The sequence below is a fragment of the Macrobrachium rosenbergii genome, chromosome 26, assembly GCF_040412425.1.
Source record: "Macrobrachium rosenbergii isolate ZJJX-2024 chromosome 26, ASM4041242v1, whole genome shotgun sequence".
Classification (NCBI taxonomy): domain Eukaryota; kingdom Metazoa; phylum Arthropoda; class Malacostraca; order Decapoda; family Palaemonidae; genus Macrobrachium; species Macrobrachium rosenbergii.
This window is the reverse complement of record NC_089766.1, coordinates 14,442,504-14,463,296: the sequence shown is the minus strand read 5'-3', so window position 1 is coordinate 14,463,296 and position 20,793 is coordinate 14,442,504. Positions and strand designations below refer to the sequence as shown.

Here is a 20,793-nt window from a genome sequence, read left to right as displayed (position 1 = left end):
GGTGGATTCTGAGTTTCTGCCAAGAACTCCAGAACAATAGAAAGGGATCCCCCATCCCTCCTAGTGTGCACAGGATTGACTCGACCCTACAGTAATTGAATCTCAGAAGATGGCAGGGTCAGCCAATCACCACGGTACCATAATAGACGGATCCAGAATGAATGAGAGAGACCAAACCAACATCAGTGTATGCACCCATGGGGCAGTCAACAGTCCAAGCACAGCACTTGGAAATGATAGACTGCTCCATCACAGACTGTTCGTCAGTCCGCAAACTGACAGATCCACCTGTAAGGGGAAGGAGTTTGGCAGAACTACTGATGGAAAGAGAATTTTATAATCAGGGCATCACTGAATTAACATAATCCAGAATGTCAGTGTGGATTTCGGGGTGAAACCAAAGGTGCACTAGATGGAGGGCACCAAGTGTTGAGTAACCCAAGTGCCTTCCTGAGACCATTGTGCTTAAGAATGAACCCAATGACCTCACGAAAATGGCTCTCCAACCTGGCTGCCTGGGATCTGCTGGCAAGAGGTTGTCATGTCCACAAAATCCATGACAGAAAAAGTTGGATTCTCTAGCAAAATTAAGGGGCACAAAGTAGCCCAAACTCACTGTCCATAAGCATTAAAGGTGATCAAACACAGTTGCCTTCACTGCCCTCATGCCACGAAATGGAAGCTGAACCAGCCAGGCTGCCTCGCTATCCAATCAAGGGGAGCAAGAGTGCACACTGCCTAGTTTGTGCAGAGCAGCATTGAGCAATGCACATGCTGGGTTGACCTTGGCTACACATACTCCCTCACAGACCCAGGCCAATACCATGGACAAGAATGCAGCCATGTTTGCAATGGACAGGAGTGATCTCAAGCACATTCCAAAACTACCGAGGCAGCACCAGAGAACTATAATGGCCTGTAATCCAGGGAATGGTGGACACTTCCCCAAGTATTCCAGAAAAAACACCAACAAGGGAAGAGTCAAGGTCAATCCACTTATCCTGAGAAGGGGACTACTGGTGGCCAGGGCTGCACATTGGGCACAGAGCATGAGTGGACTCGTGCAATGGAAATTGGTCATGCACCAATCCACCTGCACTGTCCAAATTTGCATACTCCTGTGAATGGGTGCTGGGATCGCCATCACTTCAAAGACAGCGGAGGCTTACAGCAATCCAGAGAATGTAAGGATAAGGAGAAAGATTAGTATGGTTTAGGAATTTTTGGTTAATGCCAAATGTCAGGGAAGCAACGCAGGGAAAGATTCCCTGGGAAGACAGAGGGCCAGAAAGCCCCCAGTACTGTATCTCTTTTGTCTCCTGGGGATGTCTTGGGAGTCAATGCAACAGAAGCCAGAGAAATAAGGACTGGAACAGAATTGGTGGGGGTAGCAGAAACAGACACTGCACTAGCATCAGCACCAGCTAAAGAGCTGGTCAGTTGATTGTTGTCTGGTTCACACATACCCCCCTCGAACTGAGCAAGGGAAAAATGGGTGAACACTGTCCCAGTAGTAATAGTGGGAACAAGGTAGACACAGATTGGAGAAGAGGAAGTGAGAATGGCAGTGTGCTTTAAGCTCCAACAACAGCTATGATACAAAAGTTTCCATCTACACACAAGGGCAGCTGAAGAAAAGTGATGCTTCCAGAGTGAGTCTCCCAACCACTCACCTGCTGCTAGTTAACTACCTGGTTACCAAGCTTCATCAACCAACTTGCTCTTGCTGAAAATACATCCATACAAAACACTGAAGTTTGTATTCTCATAGGAAAAAATGACTGACAGGAAAAAAATGTGTAGTACTGTAATCACAATTATCTATCAAGTCCTGGCAAATCCATCAAAGATTCACCCTTCCATATTGTTAGAAGGCTGCTGATTGTCATCAACAGCTATCAGCTTTGATGATACAACGTTAGTGGCAACTTCTCGAAATAGCAACAGATGTGGAGAGGATGAACATGGAGAGATTCCTTGTACCAATATCAGATTGAGTTGAGTTGGGATGTGCAGGAGAGGAGGCAATGAAAGAAAAGGGATGGCAAGCAGCAGTAGACATGTCATATCTTCTACAACAAACCCTTGTACTGCATAAGTGCGGTACTGGTGTTCATCAGTGACAGGATTGAACTCTTTCATGAATTTCATGGCATGTTAAACCATGCAAATATGGCCCAAGTTAATTTTACCAAACACCTTGGTAATGCCTGCCTCACCTTCCCTGGAAACCTCTCATTCTGTTGTAAGCTCTTGCTTGATTCCTCATGGATCATCAGCTCAATGTGACTCAAGAACAGCTGAGAAACAAGCTCTTCACTTCACTTCACCATATCCAACCTTGTGCAACTGGGGAATTCCTTATGGAGAAAGGAGATGCAGTTAAGTCATGTCTTTCACCAGAAGGTTGAACCTCATCTGAAGTATATTTTCATAATAAAGTTGAGTACTGTACATCTTTTATTTCAAAGTTCTTTCAATACTTCTTGATCATCCTGTTAGGGCTGGCAATAAGGATGTGGACCAGGTTCTTCAATGTATGATGCTGATGTCAGGTCTTACTCTGCTTCAAGACAACTATATCAGAAACTCCCAACTGGAATGAATCTATTAATGACAAAATGTGAGTCACCAATGACCTTTTCTGCTGTGGTGCATACCATTCAGGCACAATTTTCAAAGATGTGCAAATCTTACCCCTTGAAACAAAGGTTACTCTTCAACTGGCTTACTTCTAGTATCAAATACTGGGAACTCCTAATCTTAAAAGAGTCAAAGCAGGTAAAGCAGTGTCTTCTCCCAAGTAGCCATAATATATATTTTCCACGGAGATGAACTTCAGTTAAAAGGCAGACTAACTTCTACCAGTAACAGTTTTTTAAGAGGTATTACATGAAATTTCCTCTTTTAATTTCTTAACATACATATTATTCACATAATACCAAGTGTAACTCATTAAACATATTTACATTCATGACAGCTTCCAACACTTGAAAACATTCACACAGATCATCTTTGTGATTTCCAGAACCATAGTGCAATTATCCACAAAGCACTAGACTCACTACACATGCAGCTGTTCAAAATCCTTAGGAAATGTCTCTTTCACATCATCAAAGAGTTCAGAGGGTAACCAATATGGACACTTGATGCTGACTAATGCCACAATAAGCATTACACAAGGGACAACTGTGCACAGTAAATTTAAACAAAGGTTGCACAAAATAATTCAGCATCCCTCTTACAGCAAAACACTGGAGCCTCTGAAACCATCTATGCCAATGTTTTGAATATCAATACTGCAGTCATCAGATATAATTTTAACTAATCCCTAACATAATAATATAAATAATTGATTTAAGACTTATTTTTTAAATACTTACCTCTCCATGATATAGCTTTTACTTCTGCGCCAGTGGTAGTTCGACAGATTGAATAAAAAATCAAGAACACTTGGTTTTCTATGAATATCCGTCTTCTATCTATCTACTTCCCCCAACCCCCACCAGAGGACTGATAGGTACAAACACTCGTAGCCGGTCAGTCTACTTCTGTACACTTTGAATGTGGGGAGGCAGGAAGGGCAAATTATATAATCGAGAGGCAAGTATTTAAAAAGTAAATCCTAAATTAAGAATTTACATTTTTTAAATGAACCTTACCTCTCCATTGTATAGCTGATTCCCATGTTTGCTAAAGGAGGTGGGCAAGGTGGAAATCAGCTAACCCTTTAAGGGGTATTTAGTAACAAAATATTTTGTACAAAACAAGTAGTTGATTACTCAGTGAATTCAATCCAACAGCTATTACTGGAGGATTGTCGCTCAGGTATGAGATGGTTATTGTGTCAACATGAACATCAGAATCATGTGGCAGCTTAGAAAACTTCAGCATGCGGAGGTTTTAGAAGAACTTTCTAAAAGAATAAGTTCTAGGGAGATATACTACAGAGGCAATAGACTCCAAAGTTAATCCTCCCACAGCCGCAAAGTACTGCTAGGAACATCCTATATTCCTTGGATCCTCTAAACTTGATAAGGACAGTATTTCTCTTCCAAAAATAAAATGATAATTATGAGGAGGTGGCATTAGTTTGTTCGTGTGTACCTGGTGAAGGGTTTTATAGGGCAAGTGTTCAGAGTTTTGGAGAATATACTGTATTTCATTGCAGTGTGAACTTAGAAAATGACTTAACTTTTCCAAGTGCAATTTCTAGTATTAACTCCTGGTGTTGATGTTTTTATGTCTTTTTAATATGTTTTCTGCGTGATATGAACTGAATGAATTCTGATTTTTATGAGGGATATTTTGTGTCATTGCAGATGTTTCAAAGAGGAAGAGGGTGAAAACCAAAGTCAGTCATTGCATACAGCCACCTAAAATTGGAACTGATGACGAAATGGACTTAGAAAATTATTTGGAAATCAAGGAGGAAGAAAGCACCCACTTGGGAAGCTGAGCACTGTCATCTGACTGGCTCCTCATGAGGAAGGTCGAGGCTGGAGAAACCGGGGCAGCCGGCACGAAGAAGTCAAGAAAGCTGGCCAGAAGATATCTAAGCAGGGACGCACAAGCTGAAGGAGGAGAGGGTGCTTGATCAAAAACCTCTTCATCTGAAGAAACCGGTGACAAACACACATCCTGGGAGGCTTTGGGAGCAGTGGGGGTTTCCTGTGAAAAACCCATAAAAGCCAACAGATGATGCTTAATCGAGTCCAACGAAGAATCCTTCTGAACCGAAGCGGGAGCTTGAGGGGGCAAAGGTGGCGCCGAGCACGCGAGAGTAGGTGCTGGGTGAGCAGGGGCTGGTGCCACAAGCTTGGGAGCTGGAGACTGACACTTGGAGGCGGGCACCGAGCGCTCTGGTGGTGACAGGTGCTCGGAGGCCAAGAGGTGCTTAAATGAAGACGACTGCTGTCTGAGTGGGTCTTTCAGGTGCTTGGGGCCCAAAAATGGCCACTCCACATACAGTGGAAACGGTTCTGGGCTTTCCCAACCCGACACGGGGTCGAGCCAAAGTAGAGGCAGAAGGAGGCTCAGTGAAGCTGCAGGAAGGTTGAGGGCTATGATTGGCCTCTCTATACCTCTTAACTGGAAGAGGGGAGCAATCTGCACCATCAGAGTGCCTCTTGAGAAGATGAGACAAAGCAGGGAAGCATCACCAGAGCCTCTTGTCGGGGCTAGAGCCTTCTGAATCCGACGAGAGGTGGGGCTGGAGCCTTCTGAATCCAACAAGAGGTGATGTGCACTCACTTTGACGTCTTTCCAGTGGTCGTCTGTCGACACCTGAGTTTGGGCAACAGGCTCGACTGAGGGGGCAACTACCCGTGGGTAAACCCCACTGGACTCCCTTGGACCTCCGGTATGTCTTCTCCCAGGTTCAGGGGAGTGGGACAGGGAACTTTGTCTAGGAGCACCAGCGGGTAGCCACCTCCTCTACTACACTGTCACTATGCACATTAGAAGACACTTTTTCTGAAAGCACTTACAGGGATGCCTCTAATTCAGCCACTGCACTGACAACTAAATTAATTTTTACATCGAACCTTGATTCGAGGCTGGCAATGGAATCGGGATCAGAAGCATCAGAACCAGGAACAGGAGTACATGGTAAAGTAGTAGGAGGGCTAGGGATAGGAGAAATAGCAAGAACTGGTGATGAAGGGACAGCACTATCTTGTACTGGCCTAGTCAAAGGAGCAGATTCTAGATTAGCCCAATTTTTAGCTCTAGAGGCTGCCTTTCTCTTTTTCTCCCTCTCAAGCTTGGCTAAATGCAATTTTAACACTCCATTTTTTATCATCCCACTCCTGACATTCACTGCAAGTATTCTACCTAGTACATTTTTGCCCTCTACATTTAACACACTTGGAATGAGAGTCGTATGATGATTTTGTTAATCTAGTCTTACATCCCTCACTGGTAAAGCGAATGGTAAAAGAACTAGAGTCTGACATGAGAAAAAGCTAGAATAATGTTAACTAAATAGCCAACAAAGCAACTCATCATTAAAGGCCACAACAAAATTTGAGTACTTCACCAATTCCTTGAAAATACTTCCAAAAAACAATGAAGAAAGGCTGCAGAGAACAACCGATGTACATCAAGGGCCAACAGAAAATGATTTGAGCTCTCTGCTATGTTGTTCCTCTTCTTCCCCAAAAGTGGGCGGGGTCTCATCACGTACACAGAACAACTGAAGCACCGCGAATTTTCAATTTTTAGGCTGCCACGGTTGGAAACCTATAGCTGTATAACTGCTTCGTAGTTACTTATATGAAAATAAATTTTCATAGAATTTATTATTTGGGTACTTACCTACTGTTAAAAGAAAACTTATATCTACTCGCCCATTGGCGCAGAGTTGTGAACTATCTTTAACAGTAGGTAAGATTCATCCCAAATAAAGTGGTAACAGCTAGAGCAGTCATCAGCACAGCAGAAGGAGCAGACAACCGTGCAGCTAGTGATGCAGTGGCAGTGGCACAGCTGCCAGTACCAAAGCAGATGAGAACTCAGGGCAGAATGGCACCAGCAATTGGTATGGTTCAGATAACAGTGTAGACTACTTCAGCGGCAAAACAGCAGTCAGTACAAGAGCAGTTGAAATTGCAAGCAAATCAAGAAGTATCAGCTGCTGGCAGTATAGCAATAAGTGTATTACGAGCCAGCTGTGCAGCAACCAAAGCACAACTAGTGATGGGACAGTAGAAACTGCATGCACATCTGCAGCAGCCATTAGCAGTACATAGACAGTGGCAATGACAATGGCAAGAGCAATAGCCAAAATCAATCCAGCTGAACCTGTAGTCAAGGCAACAACAGTAGCTGCCATTGCAGCAGCAACACAGCAACCAGTAGTAAAGCGGTAGAAACTGCATGAAGTTTGGCAATGACCATGGCTGTTGATGGTACAAGTACAGTACAGAAGTCAATCAGGAAAACCAGAGCTGGAAAGTATATAAAGACAAAGCCAACTCCTGACAAAAATGGCCCAAAAAGGCAAGTACAGATGTCTCCCAGCAGTCAGGAAGAGGCTGATATTACAACAGCACCCAAGGCTAGCGCCAAGAGAGTGGACACACAGGTAAAGTGAAAGTGTACAGCAACTAGGCGCGTCCTGTTACTGGGAGCAACCAGTGTCGAGAGCTGGCCTCCCCAGAAAAATGTTTGTCCTTCCTTGTCCAGTATGACCTAGGTGAAACTGGGACAATGACACTGGCCTTGAGCAGTATATTTACAATATTCAAGTCTAAGACACTGTTATTAGTGTTCACACATGTTATAATCTTAAAAAATAAACCAATATATTATCAGCTTATGTTAAAATAAAAATTATCATAAAATCTATTATTTGGATACTTACCTAATGTTAAAGATAGCTTACCATATATCTCCTCACCTACTGGCACAGAGATGTAAGCCATCTTTTAACAGTAGATAAGTTTCATCCAAATTAATACAATATACAGTATATAAAAATGTATACAGTAGTATAACTGTACACCCAATGAATAAGCTATACAGTGCTAGAAGATGACAAAACAAGATGGTTAACTGGAGGTAGGAGGGTAAGTGGAGGAACCCCAACTCACCTGCATAAGACAACACTTTTTGTTTGGTTGTGATTCAGTTAAAACTTTGTGCTGTGCTTTGACTGGCCTCCAAGTTGAAACTTCTTTAATTCTTTTTTTACTGCATGGTGTATTTTTTGTTTAACATGGATCTAATCAAGCAAAGTGAAAAACAAAAGGTGTGAAGGATGTAGATGTTTGGCTGCTTTATGTCATTAGTAAACCCAGTTTTCTTGTTCTGTTCTGCAGTGGTAGGCCCTACAAGGAGTGTTCTGGCTGGTCTCATTTGCAGTGCAGGTTGAAGCAGCAGCTGAGGAAGGCCTGATGATGTTCACTAGTTTCTTCAAAAGGGAGTACTCTGCCTCTGATAATGCTGATTCTTTTCAGCTCCTTCCTTCTTTTTATCTCTTTTCCCTACCTTCTGTTCATTCCCCGGTGGCTCACTGAGGGGGGGCTAGATGGCAACAGTAGTTGACCAGCTCATGCTCTCCAGCAGCACTGAGCCAGGTGCATGTCCAGCTTCCCCAAGTGAGACAGCAGTGGCAACCCCTGCTTTTATGGCAGCTTTGCTGGATTAGTGGCAGACATTTTTACTCCTCAGCATTCAAAGTGACCTGTCTTTCACTGCTATTCCCCTCACAGAACTTAGCACTACTGAGCCTTTAGTAGCTGTCCTCTTGTCAGTGGGGATACCCCTGCTGTATTGAGCACAAACCATACTCCTTCAATGCTACTACCTGTCTCAATACATCTTGGCCAACAAAACATCTCTCCTAAGGCATTCAGATGGCATAAGGCTGGATGTTGAATGGGTTAGCAACTGGCTCTCTTTCCCCCATTTTCCTTTAATTCCTCTGCAAGACAGCAGCTGGGCTGATTATGTGCTGGACACACCCCAATGCAGGGAGACTCAACAATCAAGCACCCTATCTTAGGGCTTCAGTTCATAAGGTGTAAATCCCTCTGCTCTCATTTTGGTAAAGCCATCATCTGACCAAGATGATAGCTTTACCATGATGGACCCAGATACGGGCTGCTTTCCTGTCTGTGCTACCCTATCCTTAGAGTGGCACTTGGTTCTCCAAGAGTAAGAATTCAGATACATCTCACTCAGGCTCAGGGCCTTATCAATCTTGCATCTATATGCAGGATGGTATAGAAAGTTGAGGGATTCTTTGGTCACAAACGGGTTGGTTCCCTCATCCCTGGACTTGCTTCACCCAGTTAACTATAGTACCTTGTTAACACTATAATGACTGCATCAACTGTCACTAAGGGTATTTCAATTCAAGGACAAAGGGTTCTATTTGCATAGGAACAAAGGCTGTTAAAATCAATGGGTTTGTGGTAAAACCAATGGTATAATTCCTTCTGTTGGGTGGTGGTTCTCATGCTGTTGCACTGTCATATAAGGCTGCCTTTGTTGGTGATTTCTGGCGTAAAGGCAAAATGACAAATAGTGATTTTACAATTTTCTTCCTGCCTTATATCCAGTACATTGCTTCCTTCAATAGGTCTAGACCAAGCATAGGTAATCTTACTTATCTTCAATTATCAAAATGTAATGCCTTCCATTTCCCTTTGTATATTATGTTATCTTCTCAGTCCTCTGAGTATCTCTCTCCCTTTATCAGGTTTTCATCACTGATTGGTTCTTCAGCTAGTAGCAAAGCGGGTGCTATTCCTAATAGTCTAGGGATACATCATTTTTCATGTTACCAAAGGGTGTATTAATTGCTTGAGGTGTTACCTTTTATACTGGTCCCTTAGTCATGCCAACATCCTCCAGTTTGTATTCTCTTCAGTCAGAAGATTTTCAAAATACAGGCAGTCCCCGGGTTACGACGGGCTCGGCTTACGACGTTCCGAGCTTACGACACTCTTCAAATATATTCCTAAAAAATTATTTCCCAGGTTACAACGCATGTTCCAGGGTTACAACGCTGGCGACACCAATCCAAAGGAAGAAATATGGCTCCAAAACAACAGAACGGTCAAAATTTGGAGGTTTTTTGCTGAAAAACTCAATAAAAATAAAGGTTACGTCATTTTCAAGAAATCCAAAGTTTAAAAGTAAGGTTTCTTATGATTTTCAACGATATTTCGGGCTGTGACGATTTTCGGATTATGTTGCAGCATAGGAACGGAACCCCCGTTGTAAAACGGGGACTGCCTGTACTACCTGCATCATTCTATTATTCCTTCCTCTTCAGTTTTATCTTCTCCATTTTCATCACTTACATACTTTTTACTTTTCCCTTCATTGTTTTCCATCTGTCCTCATCCATGTACCTTCTTTCTTCACCCTGCTGCATTTTAAGATTCACACTACACTCCTCACAAGTTTTCGTCTTTGCTCCTACAAGTTGTCTTTTAGCTTCCTTTATCTGTCTTGTATCCTGTGTGATGTGTCTGCTACCTGTAGTTTCTATTAAACTCACACTTCTTTCTTTTTAGTCTGTATTTTTTTTTTTTCGTAGATTACCATACTGTTAATTAACTGTTTTTAAGCTTTGACAATATTTCCATACGTTTTCTGGCACTTGACTAATTTTACCTCTGAAGAGTCAAATGTATCAGGGTTGGATCTATTCTGTTTGGCCTTTTTTCCAAGTCACAGAGTGAGAATTTGAATTTATTATAGAGTGTTCAATCACAAAAAAACTTGTTTTTCCTCATACTGTACCATAATTTTTCAGAAATACCAGTCTTCCACTCCTGCTGGATTTCTATAAGTGTTTTCTGCAATAGTAAACAACAGAAACTGAGAACTATTAGCCGACTCCTCTATTCCATGCCAATAAAAAGCCTGCACAGATGACCTTTTCAAGGCCTGACAACTTTAAGATGCTGCTCACAACACAGGTTTAGACAAGAGGGTTCAACTAGAGAAAGGCAGAGTAAAAGAAGTTGGACAGCTAGCCAGGAAATGATGGAGACCAGATGGAAAGTAAAAGACAGAGAGCAATGCAGCTAAGGGCCAAAGGGACACTGCAAAGAGCCTTTGGTATTGTCTAAACTCTAAAGTGTGAAGCAAGACACATCATAGGCAGTAACCCACTACAGGGTCCTCAGCATCCCAAGGTGATAAAAGAGGCAGTGGAAACCAAAGGCCAAACAAGACTAAAACAACCAGTCATCCGTGTTGGTCATACTTCAAGAAGATGCAAAACATTATATATCTGATTTAGTGTTAGTCAGGGATATGTCAAAACAACATTCACAATGAAAGACTTTTAATTACAAAACCATCAATAACTCATAAAATTCTATGAATAAGATGGACACGATCAAAAACTCCCATTTTACATGAAGCTCTACCTATGAATTCAAACCTTGGCCAGAAACTTTGTCACCAACTGAGATTTCCATTAACAAGCACAAATTTCACAAATGAGAACCTCATGGATAAAATGTCAATTTCATCAAATGCTACCAGTAGACTTTTATTCTAAATGCAAAATATATGCCAATAACAACCTGTTTACTATCTAACTTCATATAGGTGCATAAAAGAAAGTACCAGTATAATATATATATGAAAATCAAAACTTGAGAATTCCAATAGTGGGTGCAACCCCACAAAACAGGATGAAAAAATGTTTCTTTCTTTTTGCTAAACTTTCCCTGGAAAAAAATGAGAAAAAAAAAATCCACAAAATTCATATACTTTTAACAGTAAAGCGGGAAGGTTTGAATTGCCACAGCCTCATTTTCTTAGACTCAGGGTTGAGAAATAACTACATTTGTATTAAGAGACAGGAATGATAAATAGCCAAGTCTGAGATTTTAAAATTGCGTTTCTAAGAAAGGAAGTCAACCGAGTATCGAATATTAGGTCCAAAATAATTGGGAGAAAATAAATAGTTTCTACACAAAAATGGCAACTAACTTCTTATGACATGATAGAACATACTATTAGCTAGTGCGCACTATTTAAAAAGAGGGTACTCTAAAAGGTGCATGATTCTATAAGTTCCTTAAAACACAAAATGGCATGCTGTAATCCTGAGACATACAATATCCAACCACATGAAAGTCATAAAAATCACAATTCCTAATTACACAAAGTTTACAAAAGATATGAAAATGTTCCTCCAATCAGGAAGGGAGGGGAAAATTATTAACAACACAGGTGATGACTGCATGTTCATATCATCAGATTTGACCTTAACAAAGATATAATGAAGGCAACTTACACAAATGTTTTGTATAAATACAGCAGACTGGATGACTTGGCATTATATACAGTGGTCATACAGCAATGTTCCATTCATTAAAACAGTGCCCAAACCAGGCTGGGGATCAGTTTTATCAGCACTCCCTTAACCATTATTTATAGCATAGCAGGTTTCACAGAAAATATAATACAGTATACCAATGCGGAAAAAAGAATAGCAAAAGTCAAGAAGTCACTCTGCGAAGGGAAAAAATGGCAGGTGCGCAACAAAACAGCACCTGACCATGGACATATAAGTATACAGTATGTTCCATTTTTTATTATACAGTATCAACTTTTTTTAATTCCTACATACTGTATTTTATCCAACGAGATTTAAGGACCTTACGAATGAAGGATAAATCTAAAGCAAAACAGAGAAGAAAGGGGCTAAAGATAACACTTTGAGATCTGTGTACTGGAAATAAACTTTACAGGTGGTTGACTGCTTAATCAAGAAAGGAGTTAAAGCTTAACAAACAACCACCTACTAAGAAAAGGAATATTTCACCAATATGAGGGTTATGAAGAAAAAGTTTTCCAAATTTTCACAACACAGAATTAAAAATATCCATAGAAAAATATTTGTAACAAGACAATTCATCACCCACATAACATAACTCTCCACTTCTTGTATCAACAGCAAAAGCTTCAATAAATATACTGTACACCCAAAACGGACTAGGGATCCAGTGACTGTACGAGAAACATGTAGTTACGAGAAATATCTGAATGAAATAAAGAAAATAAATCTTTCTCAATCCTGAGTCAATTAAATTCTATGAAAATACTGTATGCTAAATATTTTCAAAATCTCTTATATCTTTCTACAAATACCTAACTTGAAGAGTCACTAACTAATTTATTAACTAATTAGTTATTTACACTGCATAGCAGTGAACCTCCACAAAATGTTGTAAAAACAATATACTGTATATATTTTCTAACCGAACAATGTTTTTACAATAATCTCTTTAAATTATAAGAACACAAGTAAAATATAGACATCAGTATGTATTGTGTATATTGTCATATACTGTGGAAAATCTGGAGTTAAAGTTTATGAGAGGACCAAGCTATTGGTATAATCCAACTGTTCTGATTGTAATGTCACTGTCTGAGAAATGTAAAATATCTAAACAGCATGATAATATCATACATCATATCATTTGTACAGAATCACTCACTCTTTCATGCAGTCTTAATCATCAACTATTTGTCAAAATTACACTGCATTTAAGAGTATGAAGACAGAGTCCACATACACACTAACTCAAATTCATGAGTAGACAAGCTCATTATGCAAATGAAATAAAATCCTCTAATACCATAACTAGATTTTATTGATATTGTTATTTTGAAGATATATTATTGTTTATGTTGAATCTGGTGCCAGAACTGGAACATGATTTTTCTCTGGAATCAAAGACAATGGAAACTAACTCTTTCATCCTCTTGGTTTGGGATGTTGATGAAAAATGGGAAAGAAATAAGAAAAAGAAAATAAAACTGTTAGAAACATTCTCACACGTGCAGGTTGCCGCATTGACATAACTTCAACGACGGAACGCTTTTTTGTAGAACTGTCGGGTTTTGGCCATCAGTGGTGCCACCTTCTTGTTCTTGGCTGCAATGAGAATCAAAATGCAATTCAATAAAATAAAGCTTATAATAAAAAAAAAAAAAGATATCAATAATGATTACAGACACAGTGAAGAAAGCAGAGCAAAACTGGGTGACAGAAGCAAGAAAACACGATAAGCAGGACAAGATTAATATAATGATTCATCATTCATACAATAAATCAATTTTACAATACAGCAATAAAAAGAACAGCAGAAATGGACAGACGCAATAGAAGTGCTACCATGAGATGAGAACCAAGAGTCAGGACCTAATAGTGGTTCAGGACCTCAAATAATTAAGCTCAAGTTCACCACCACACAAAATCACAACACTAGTGTCATTCTTTACATAAATAAGTGGTGAAAGTGAGAGGAAAAGTAAAAGAGGGACAATGACAATAAAGGTATATTACCCAGTGATATTAGATGATTAGGAAAAAAGCTAGAAATAAGTTTACATGGACAGATAAAGCCAAAAGCATAGCATTAGGTTAAAGGAGTCTTAGGCCAGATTCTGGTAGGAGTCTTAGGCCAGATTCTGGTAACTGTCTAGAAAATAATAGCTAATAAAAACAAAAGATTCCCCAAAGGCCCACAGAGTAAACGTTAAAACATGAGCAAGACAAAAAGAAAATTAGGCAGCGGATCTTGCATTACCAAAGCAACTTGGTAGACAAGAGTGAAGAGATATGATTTGAGATGTCTAAAGAAGTGAGAATCTGGTAATTTACCAACAGCAGAACTTACAGTAACAGCACAATCATTAAGATCAGAAAGGTCATCCTACTCTGCAAGTTTCCAAGAAGAGTTAAGTTCTTGACAGTAACCTTGCCATCTGAACTGGTTTGCTCTCTGCCTTTTTATTCTATCTCTTCCTAACTACCTGTTCAATTTCTTTCACTTCACCTTGTTCTTGTCTCCTGTTCTCATTTAACCCATGGAATATGTAATTAATCAGAAGAAACAACATTTTTCATCCTATCATTTTTTCTGCAGAAATACCAGTGTCTTCAGAAGAAAATAGCAGAAACTGGGAACTGTTGATTACCTCATATTCTGTGCCAATAACAAGCCCACGCAGAGGTTTTAATGTCAAGACAGCTCAAGTTGTCCCTTATACATCTCGGGTTAAAAATAAATAATTCGAACTAGCTGTGTCTACAAAAGTGACTAAGTACTTAACCCTTAAACGCCTATTGGACGTATCATACGTCGACTAAAATTGTCTGTTGGGTGCCGAGTGGACGTACCGTACGTCGACTACAAAAAATTTCAACCTTCGGTCAACTTTGACTCGACCAAAATGGTCGAAAAACTTTTTTCTTACGCACGGGCGGTAACTCAGCCGAAAATTTCATAAATTCTTTCGTCATTTTGTCGTAATTTTTGCACTGTTCTATATTAGCCGTTACATAAAGTTTTATATATGAAAATGTGCACAATTTCATGTACAATACAGCAAAATACAACCCATGGTTGTAGCTTTTATCAGTTTGGAAATATTTTCATATAAACCACAATAACTGCCGAAATTTCAACATTCGGTCAACTTTGACTCGACCGAAATGGTAAAAACGCAATTGTAAGCTAAAACTCTTACATTCTAGTAATATTCAATCATTTACCTTCATTTTTTGCAACCAATTGGAAGTCTCTAGCACAATATTTTGATTTATGGTGAATTTTGAAAAAAACTTTTTCCTTACGTCCGCGCCAGAAATTCTTTTCAAATCACGTTGTCGTAATGTTTGCACTGTTTTATATTAATCATTACATAAAGTTTTATATATGGAAATGTGCGCAATTTCATGTAGAATACAACAGAAAATAACTCATGGTTGAAGCTTTTATCAGTTTTGAAATATTTTCATATAAATCACAATAACTGCCAAAATTTCAAGCTTCGGTCAACTTTAACTCGACTGAAATGGTCAAAAAACGCAATTATGAGCTAAAACTCTTACATTCTAGTAATATTCAATCATGTACATTCATTTTGCAACAAACTGGAAGTCTCTAGCACAATATTTCAATTTATGGTGAATTTCTGAAAAAAATTTTTTCCTTACGTCTGCATGTTACGATAACTCAGCCAAACATCTCAGAAATTCTTTCATCATGTTGTCGTAATGTTTGCATTGTTTTAAATTAGTCGTTACATAAACTTTTATATATGAAAATGTGTGCAATTTCATGTAGAATACAACAGAAAATAGCTCATGGTTGTAGCTTTTATCAGTTTTGAAATATTTTCACATAAATCACGATAACTGCCAAAATTTCAACCTTCGGTCAACTTTAACTCGACCGAAATGGTAAAAAACGCAATTGTAAGCTAAAACTCTTACATTCTAGTAATATTCAATCGTTGACCTTCATTTTGCAATAAATTGGAAGTCTCTAGCACAATATTTCGATTTATGGTGAATTTTTAAAAAAACATTTTCCTTACGTCTCTTGCTGTAACTCGGCCGAACATCTCAGAAATTCTTTCGTCTCGTTGTCGTAATATTTGCACCGGTTAATATTAGTCGTTACATAAAGTTTTATATATGAAAATGTGCGCAATTTCATGTACAATACAACAAAAAATAACTCATGGTTGTAGCTTTTATCAATTTTGAAATATTTTCATATAAATCACGATAAATAGAAAAATTCAACTTTCGGTCAACTTTAACTTTCGACCGAAATGGTCGAAAACTGCAATTGTAAGCTAAAACACTTACAGTCTAGTAATATTCAATCAATTATTCAATTCAACAACGTAATATTCAATCAATTAGCTTCATTTCTCAACAAACGGGAAGTCTCTAGCACAATATTTCGATTTATGGTGAATTTTGAAAAAAACATTTTCTTACGTCCATGGCATTACGCATTCATGCATCAATTTGTGATAATATTTTCTCTGTGTTGCTTTGATCGTTTTAAAATTTCTTATATACCAAATTCATCGCAATTTAGTGTACAATACAACTAAAAAAAATTAACTCATTAGCTTTAACCGTTTTGCTTACAGCGCGATTTGTATACAATTATATACGATTTTTTTTTGCTGTCATATATTCCAATATTTATATATGATAATGATATTTTTTCATATCTGATGGCTGCATGCTAAACATCAGGGAATGACAAAAAAATGAGCCAAAAATGAACTCTTAATCTTAAAAACTAAGCGTGCTGTGATTTTTTGAAAAAACTTTTTCCGCTTAGTAGCTAACTCACTGAACGCCGCGGCATACGGGAGACGTTTTTGTAAACAGGGCTTGGCGTTAAAGGGTTAACAAACTTTTACAAAAAATAAATACAAGAGTTCACTGTTAAGTGAAAAAGACAAGAAAAACATAGGAATCAGCAAAGCTATAAACCTAAGGAACCAGATAAGAATACAAGCAGGACATATACCATGTTAATTTTCTAAGATTCAAAAACCCTCTGGGCCTTAAAAGAATGAAATGGTGCGAGCATTTAAGGTCACAGAATGGTAGAGGAGGAGGATACAGAGTATGGGAAATCCTGAGCGAGGAACAGACATGTCTTCATCTGAAAATCAAGAAATTTTCTAAATCTGGAAAATAATAGGTAAAAGTTTCAAGTACAAGAGAATGTTTTCCATAAACTAACCTGCTGTGGGCCGAGGGGCAGCTGCAGCTTTCTCCGCTCGCTGTGCATTTTGCATGGCAGTTTTCCTGGCTGCAACCTCATTAGCTTTTCCTGGTTTAACAACTGAGCCTGATGGTACTCCTGTTCCATACTTTGCCTACCAAATAATTTTTTTAAATGAAAAACATTATCCTGAGCACCAATAGTATACAATTACATCAAAACATTTCTTGACCTTTTAGTACGCAATGTACTATCAATTAAAAATTTACAAGGCCAAAACTAAAACTATACATCACATTACGTTCGCAGAGGAACCTTTATTCTTAAATGCTATTTGCATTACTATTACTACAGTAATTCTTTTATCTAAACATACGTTACACATTCTATTCTAAAACACTAGAAACCAATAGTATTATGACATACCTGAGCCCTAGCAACGCTTTTTGGTACTTTAACAGCATCATTTACAAACGCTAACTTAATCTGTCGTTTGGGTTCAGCTTTGCGGATGAATTTCTGTTGCAAATTCTCTGTCAAACTCTTAAACTTCTTTTCTCTTTCATCGTAGCAACGCCACCACAGCTCTCTCCAAGTTTCCATATCTTCTAAATTCTGGTAAAAAATAAAATCATTAGTTGAGTCCACACTGATAACACTTCTGTGAATACATAGTATCCTAATCCACTTTACTTAGAATGGTGAGTATTATCACAAGCATGATTAAAAAATTGTACTCGACCATACAGTGAAAACATCACACACGTATCTACATCCTCCAGTGAAACTGTGAATGAAGTATATGACAGAAAATAAACCTCTTCAAATAAATTAACAAATCTGTAGATAACAGCTATCACTACACAACTCATAACTGACTTTTGGTCAAATACTAAATAATGACAATAATTCAACTGGGTTATGGTCTTAGTTTAGCTTCAATCTTCCACAAAATCACAGAGAAGTTGAGCCTCACAATTTTTCTTCATTTTGATCTAAATTATTTGTCTTTCTTGTAAAATGGAATACTATACATAATATTAAATCCTCCATTACATGAAAACTACAAAGAACAAAAAAAAAAAAAAAAAAAGAAAATCATATCATCATTAAAATTATCAAACCACTCAATGCTACTGTAAAAGCTTACACATAGACACTGACTGCAGAATGCTAATTAATACTTACTCTGTTTCTGAAATCTCTCTTGCAATGATTTTCCCACAGAGGATCTGTATCCTCTAAAAGATATGGATTAAAATCTTCGATGTTCATAAGCTGTTGAGGAGTCGCTCGCTCTAAAACAGGTCTTAGTATGTCAAACGGAACGTTTCCTGTTGCTTCAATTGCTGAAAAATAAAGGTAAAAACCTTTATACTTCAGATCTAGGGTACAAACTAAAAATTAAGTTTTTCATATAAAAATTTTTTCATCTTGGTGTGTAATCTCCCCAGTATGTTTGCCCTTATGTTCAAAAACAGAAGCAGAATAGCTAAGAGTAACTGGCCGCAAAGGCTCAAGGCCCATCAGTAAGCAGCAAATATTCTCCTCAAAGTTTCAAACAAATATGAAATACAGGAAAAAAGGGGAATGGAGAGGGGTGACTCAGTGGTCTTTAAAACTAATTATTAATAACGAGGCAAAATTGTAAGAGTATGTAAGAATCTTCACAAGCTAAGACTAAAAATGGAACCTGTCTAATTCAATAAGAAGCTAGAAATTCTAATGCATTATCTTACAAAATTTTAAATAGTCTCAAACATCGAAAAGAATAACAAACCATCAACTACAGCCCTCTTTTTGAAAGCACTTGATTCCCAATGGAAAGCAATTTGTAAAATGAACAAGAAAGACTTGAAAATTAAACAACCTGGTAAAGAGTAATCTTTTTATAATCCTAACAGTGGACCCTGAAATACTAACAATACTTGAACCAACACTAAGAAAAATTAGTAATTATTAAACTTACCATCAATATTTTCTATCATGACTCTGATGCAGCAATCATATAAGGTGGGCACATACTGCAAGCCTGTTGATCTCCCAGAATACATTTTACTTCGTCTGAAACAAAATAATATATACATGAAAAACCGTGAACTGTAACTAAAATACTGTGTAATGTTACCTGCAACAAAATGCAATCTTCAGCCATTACATACATGACACCTAGTTTCATATCTTACATCAGAAATTAATATATTCTAAATATTAAAATGTAAAGTGCATAAATTACCAGCATGAAAAATCTTTCACCATGCTGTATACTTGTCAGGCCACTTTCCCAATATTTATCAAAGGACAATGATCACAAGATTGTACAATTTAGTGGATGGTTTTATTTCCCTCTCCTGTCATGATCTGTTAGTTATTATCGCATTCTGGCTGCCAAGCCAAGCACTGGGCACTATAAACCATTCACTGCTTAAACAGTGATGAAAGGGAGTTGGGGCATCTAGGCAGCAAGATAAAAAAGATCCAAAAAATAAGATGAAATACAATGATCTAGGAGAGGAACTGGGAAAAAACCCACAGCTGCACTAAGAAACAATAGTTAGAGAGGTTAGACAACAAGACTGAAGAAAGAAGTGGGAATGAAAGTAAAATAAAGGCTGAAAAGTGGGTGCAGCTAGGGACTGAAGGGACACTGCAAATGCCCTTTAGTAATACCAAAAGAGCACTGTGTGAGGTGCATTGATAGCGCTATCCCCATATGGATCTAACAAGACATGGAATTCTCTTCCTCCTGTTTAACCAAACACATGAAATACTCCTTCCCCCAATGGATCAATTGTATACATAATAAGCACTTACAGTCCTCAACTCATGTGCAACAACTTCTAACCCTAGCTAATAACTCTTTTTCTAATAACCTGCAATATGGCCTCTACAGGAAGTTCAACCATGCTGAACTCCTTAGCAGGAACAGGAACTGATGCAGCAGCAGGCAAGTTCTTACGAGAAGGCTTAGCTATGACTAAGTGGTCTACAAATGCAGCAAAAGATGGGCTCCCTGGAATATCAAAGGAAGGCCACATCTTTGCAAGTATTCCAATGCCATCTCCTAGGAACAGTCAACTTACCATGGGCAAGTGCATGAGTTGGGGTTTCACCTGGGTAGAGCCTGGGCCAGCACACCTAGCTCATACCTACAGGAGGGCATGTGTGGGCCACCCACCTTTCTGGCTCCCTAGAACCAAGCGAGAGGAACTGAAAAGGTTCAGTGGAGTCAAAGGGGTAACATCCCCTCCCCCCTCGCCCCAATGACACTAGTTATTGCTAAACCTCTTCCACTGTGAAGCAAACCAACATGGATATTCCTCACAGGGTAATTTGGGGTGCAAGATAAATCCCTTGATTCTTCTCCATTTCCATAAAAAAAAAAAAATTATCACACCATATATACAAATATATAAAAAAATTTCCACTTTGCAGCAGTTAGGGAAAAGAGCAGCAAGATGTCCATCCTTGATAGTGGCTAAAGAATAAGGGCTTAGTGATGGCAACTAAGAGGGGGAAATCCCTCACTTACCCACCTACCACCAACTACCAAGTTTCAACATGAACTGAGGAATAGTTATATATAAAAAGCACTGGTTTCTATTCCATTTGGAACACATATTGATAATAGAACATGAGTGTGCAAATGAAGGGCTTAAAAATATTACTACAACTTCTGTCATGCTGAAAACACATTTCCTGAAAAATATTGACTGCATGTATGATATCTGGGCCACATGGCTACAAATGCATAAAATTAACA

General features: G+C 38.5%; 1 protein-coding gene across 1 annotated transcript in view; it reads right to left on the bottom strand.

Moving 5' to 3' along the window:
* Nucleotides 1-10,793: 10,793 nt before the first annotated feature.
* The window catches only part of LOC136853068 (transcription elongation factor B polypeptide 3-like), a 31,436-nt gene continuing 21,436 nt past the window's right edge, over nucleotides 10,794-20,793 (bottom strand). Inside the window, 5 exon segments of the mRNA XM_067128314.1 lie at nucleotides 10,794-13,420; nucleotides 17,049-17,184; nucleotides 17,457-17,645; nucleotides 18,219-18,379; nucleotides 19,000-19,094. Of these exon segments, the coding sequence (XP_066984415.1) occupies nucleotides 13,350-13,420; nucleotides 17,049-17,184; nucleotides 17,457-17,645; nucleotides 18,219-18,379; nucleotides 19,000-19,094 (652 nt within the window). The 3' untranslated portion in view covers nucleotides 10,794-13,349.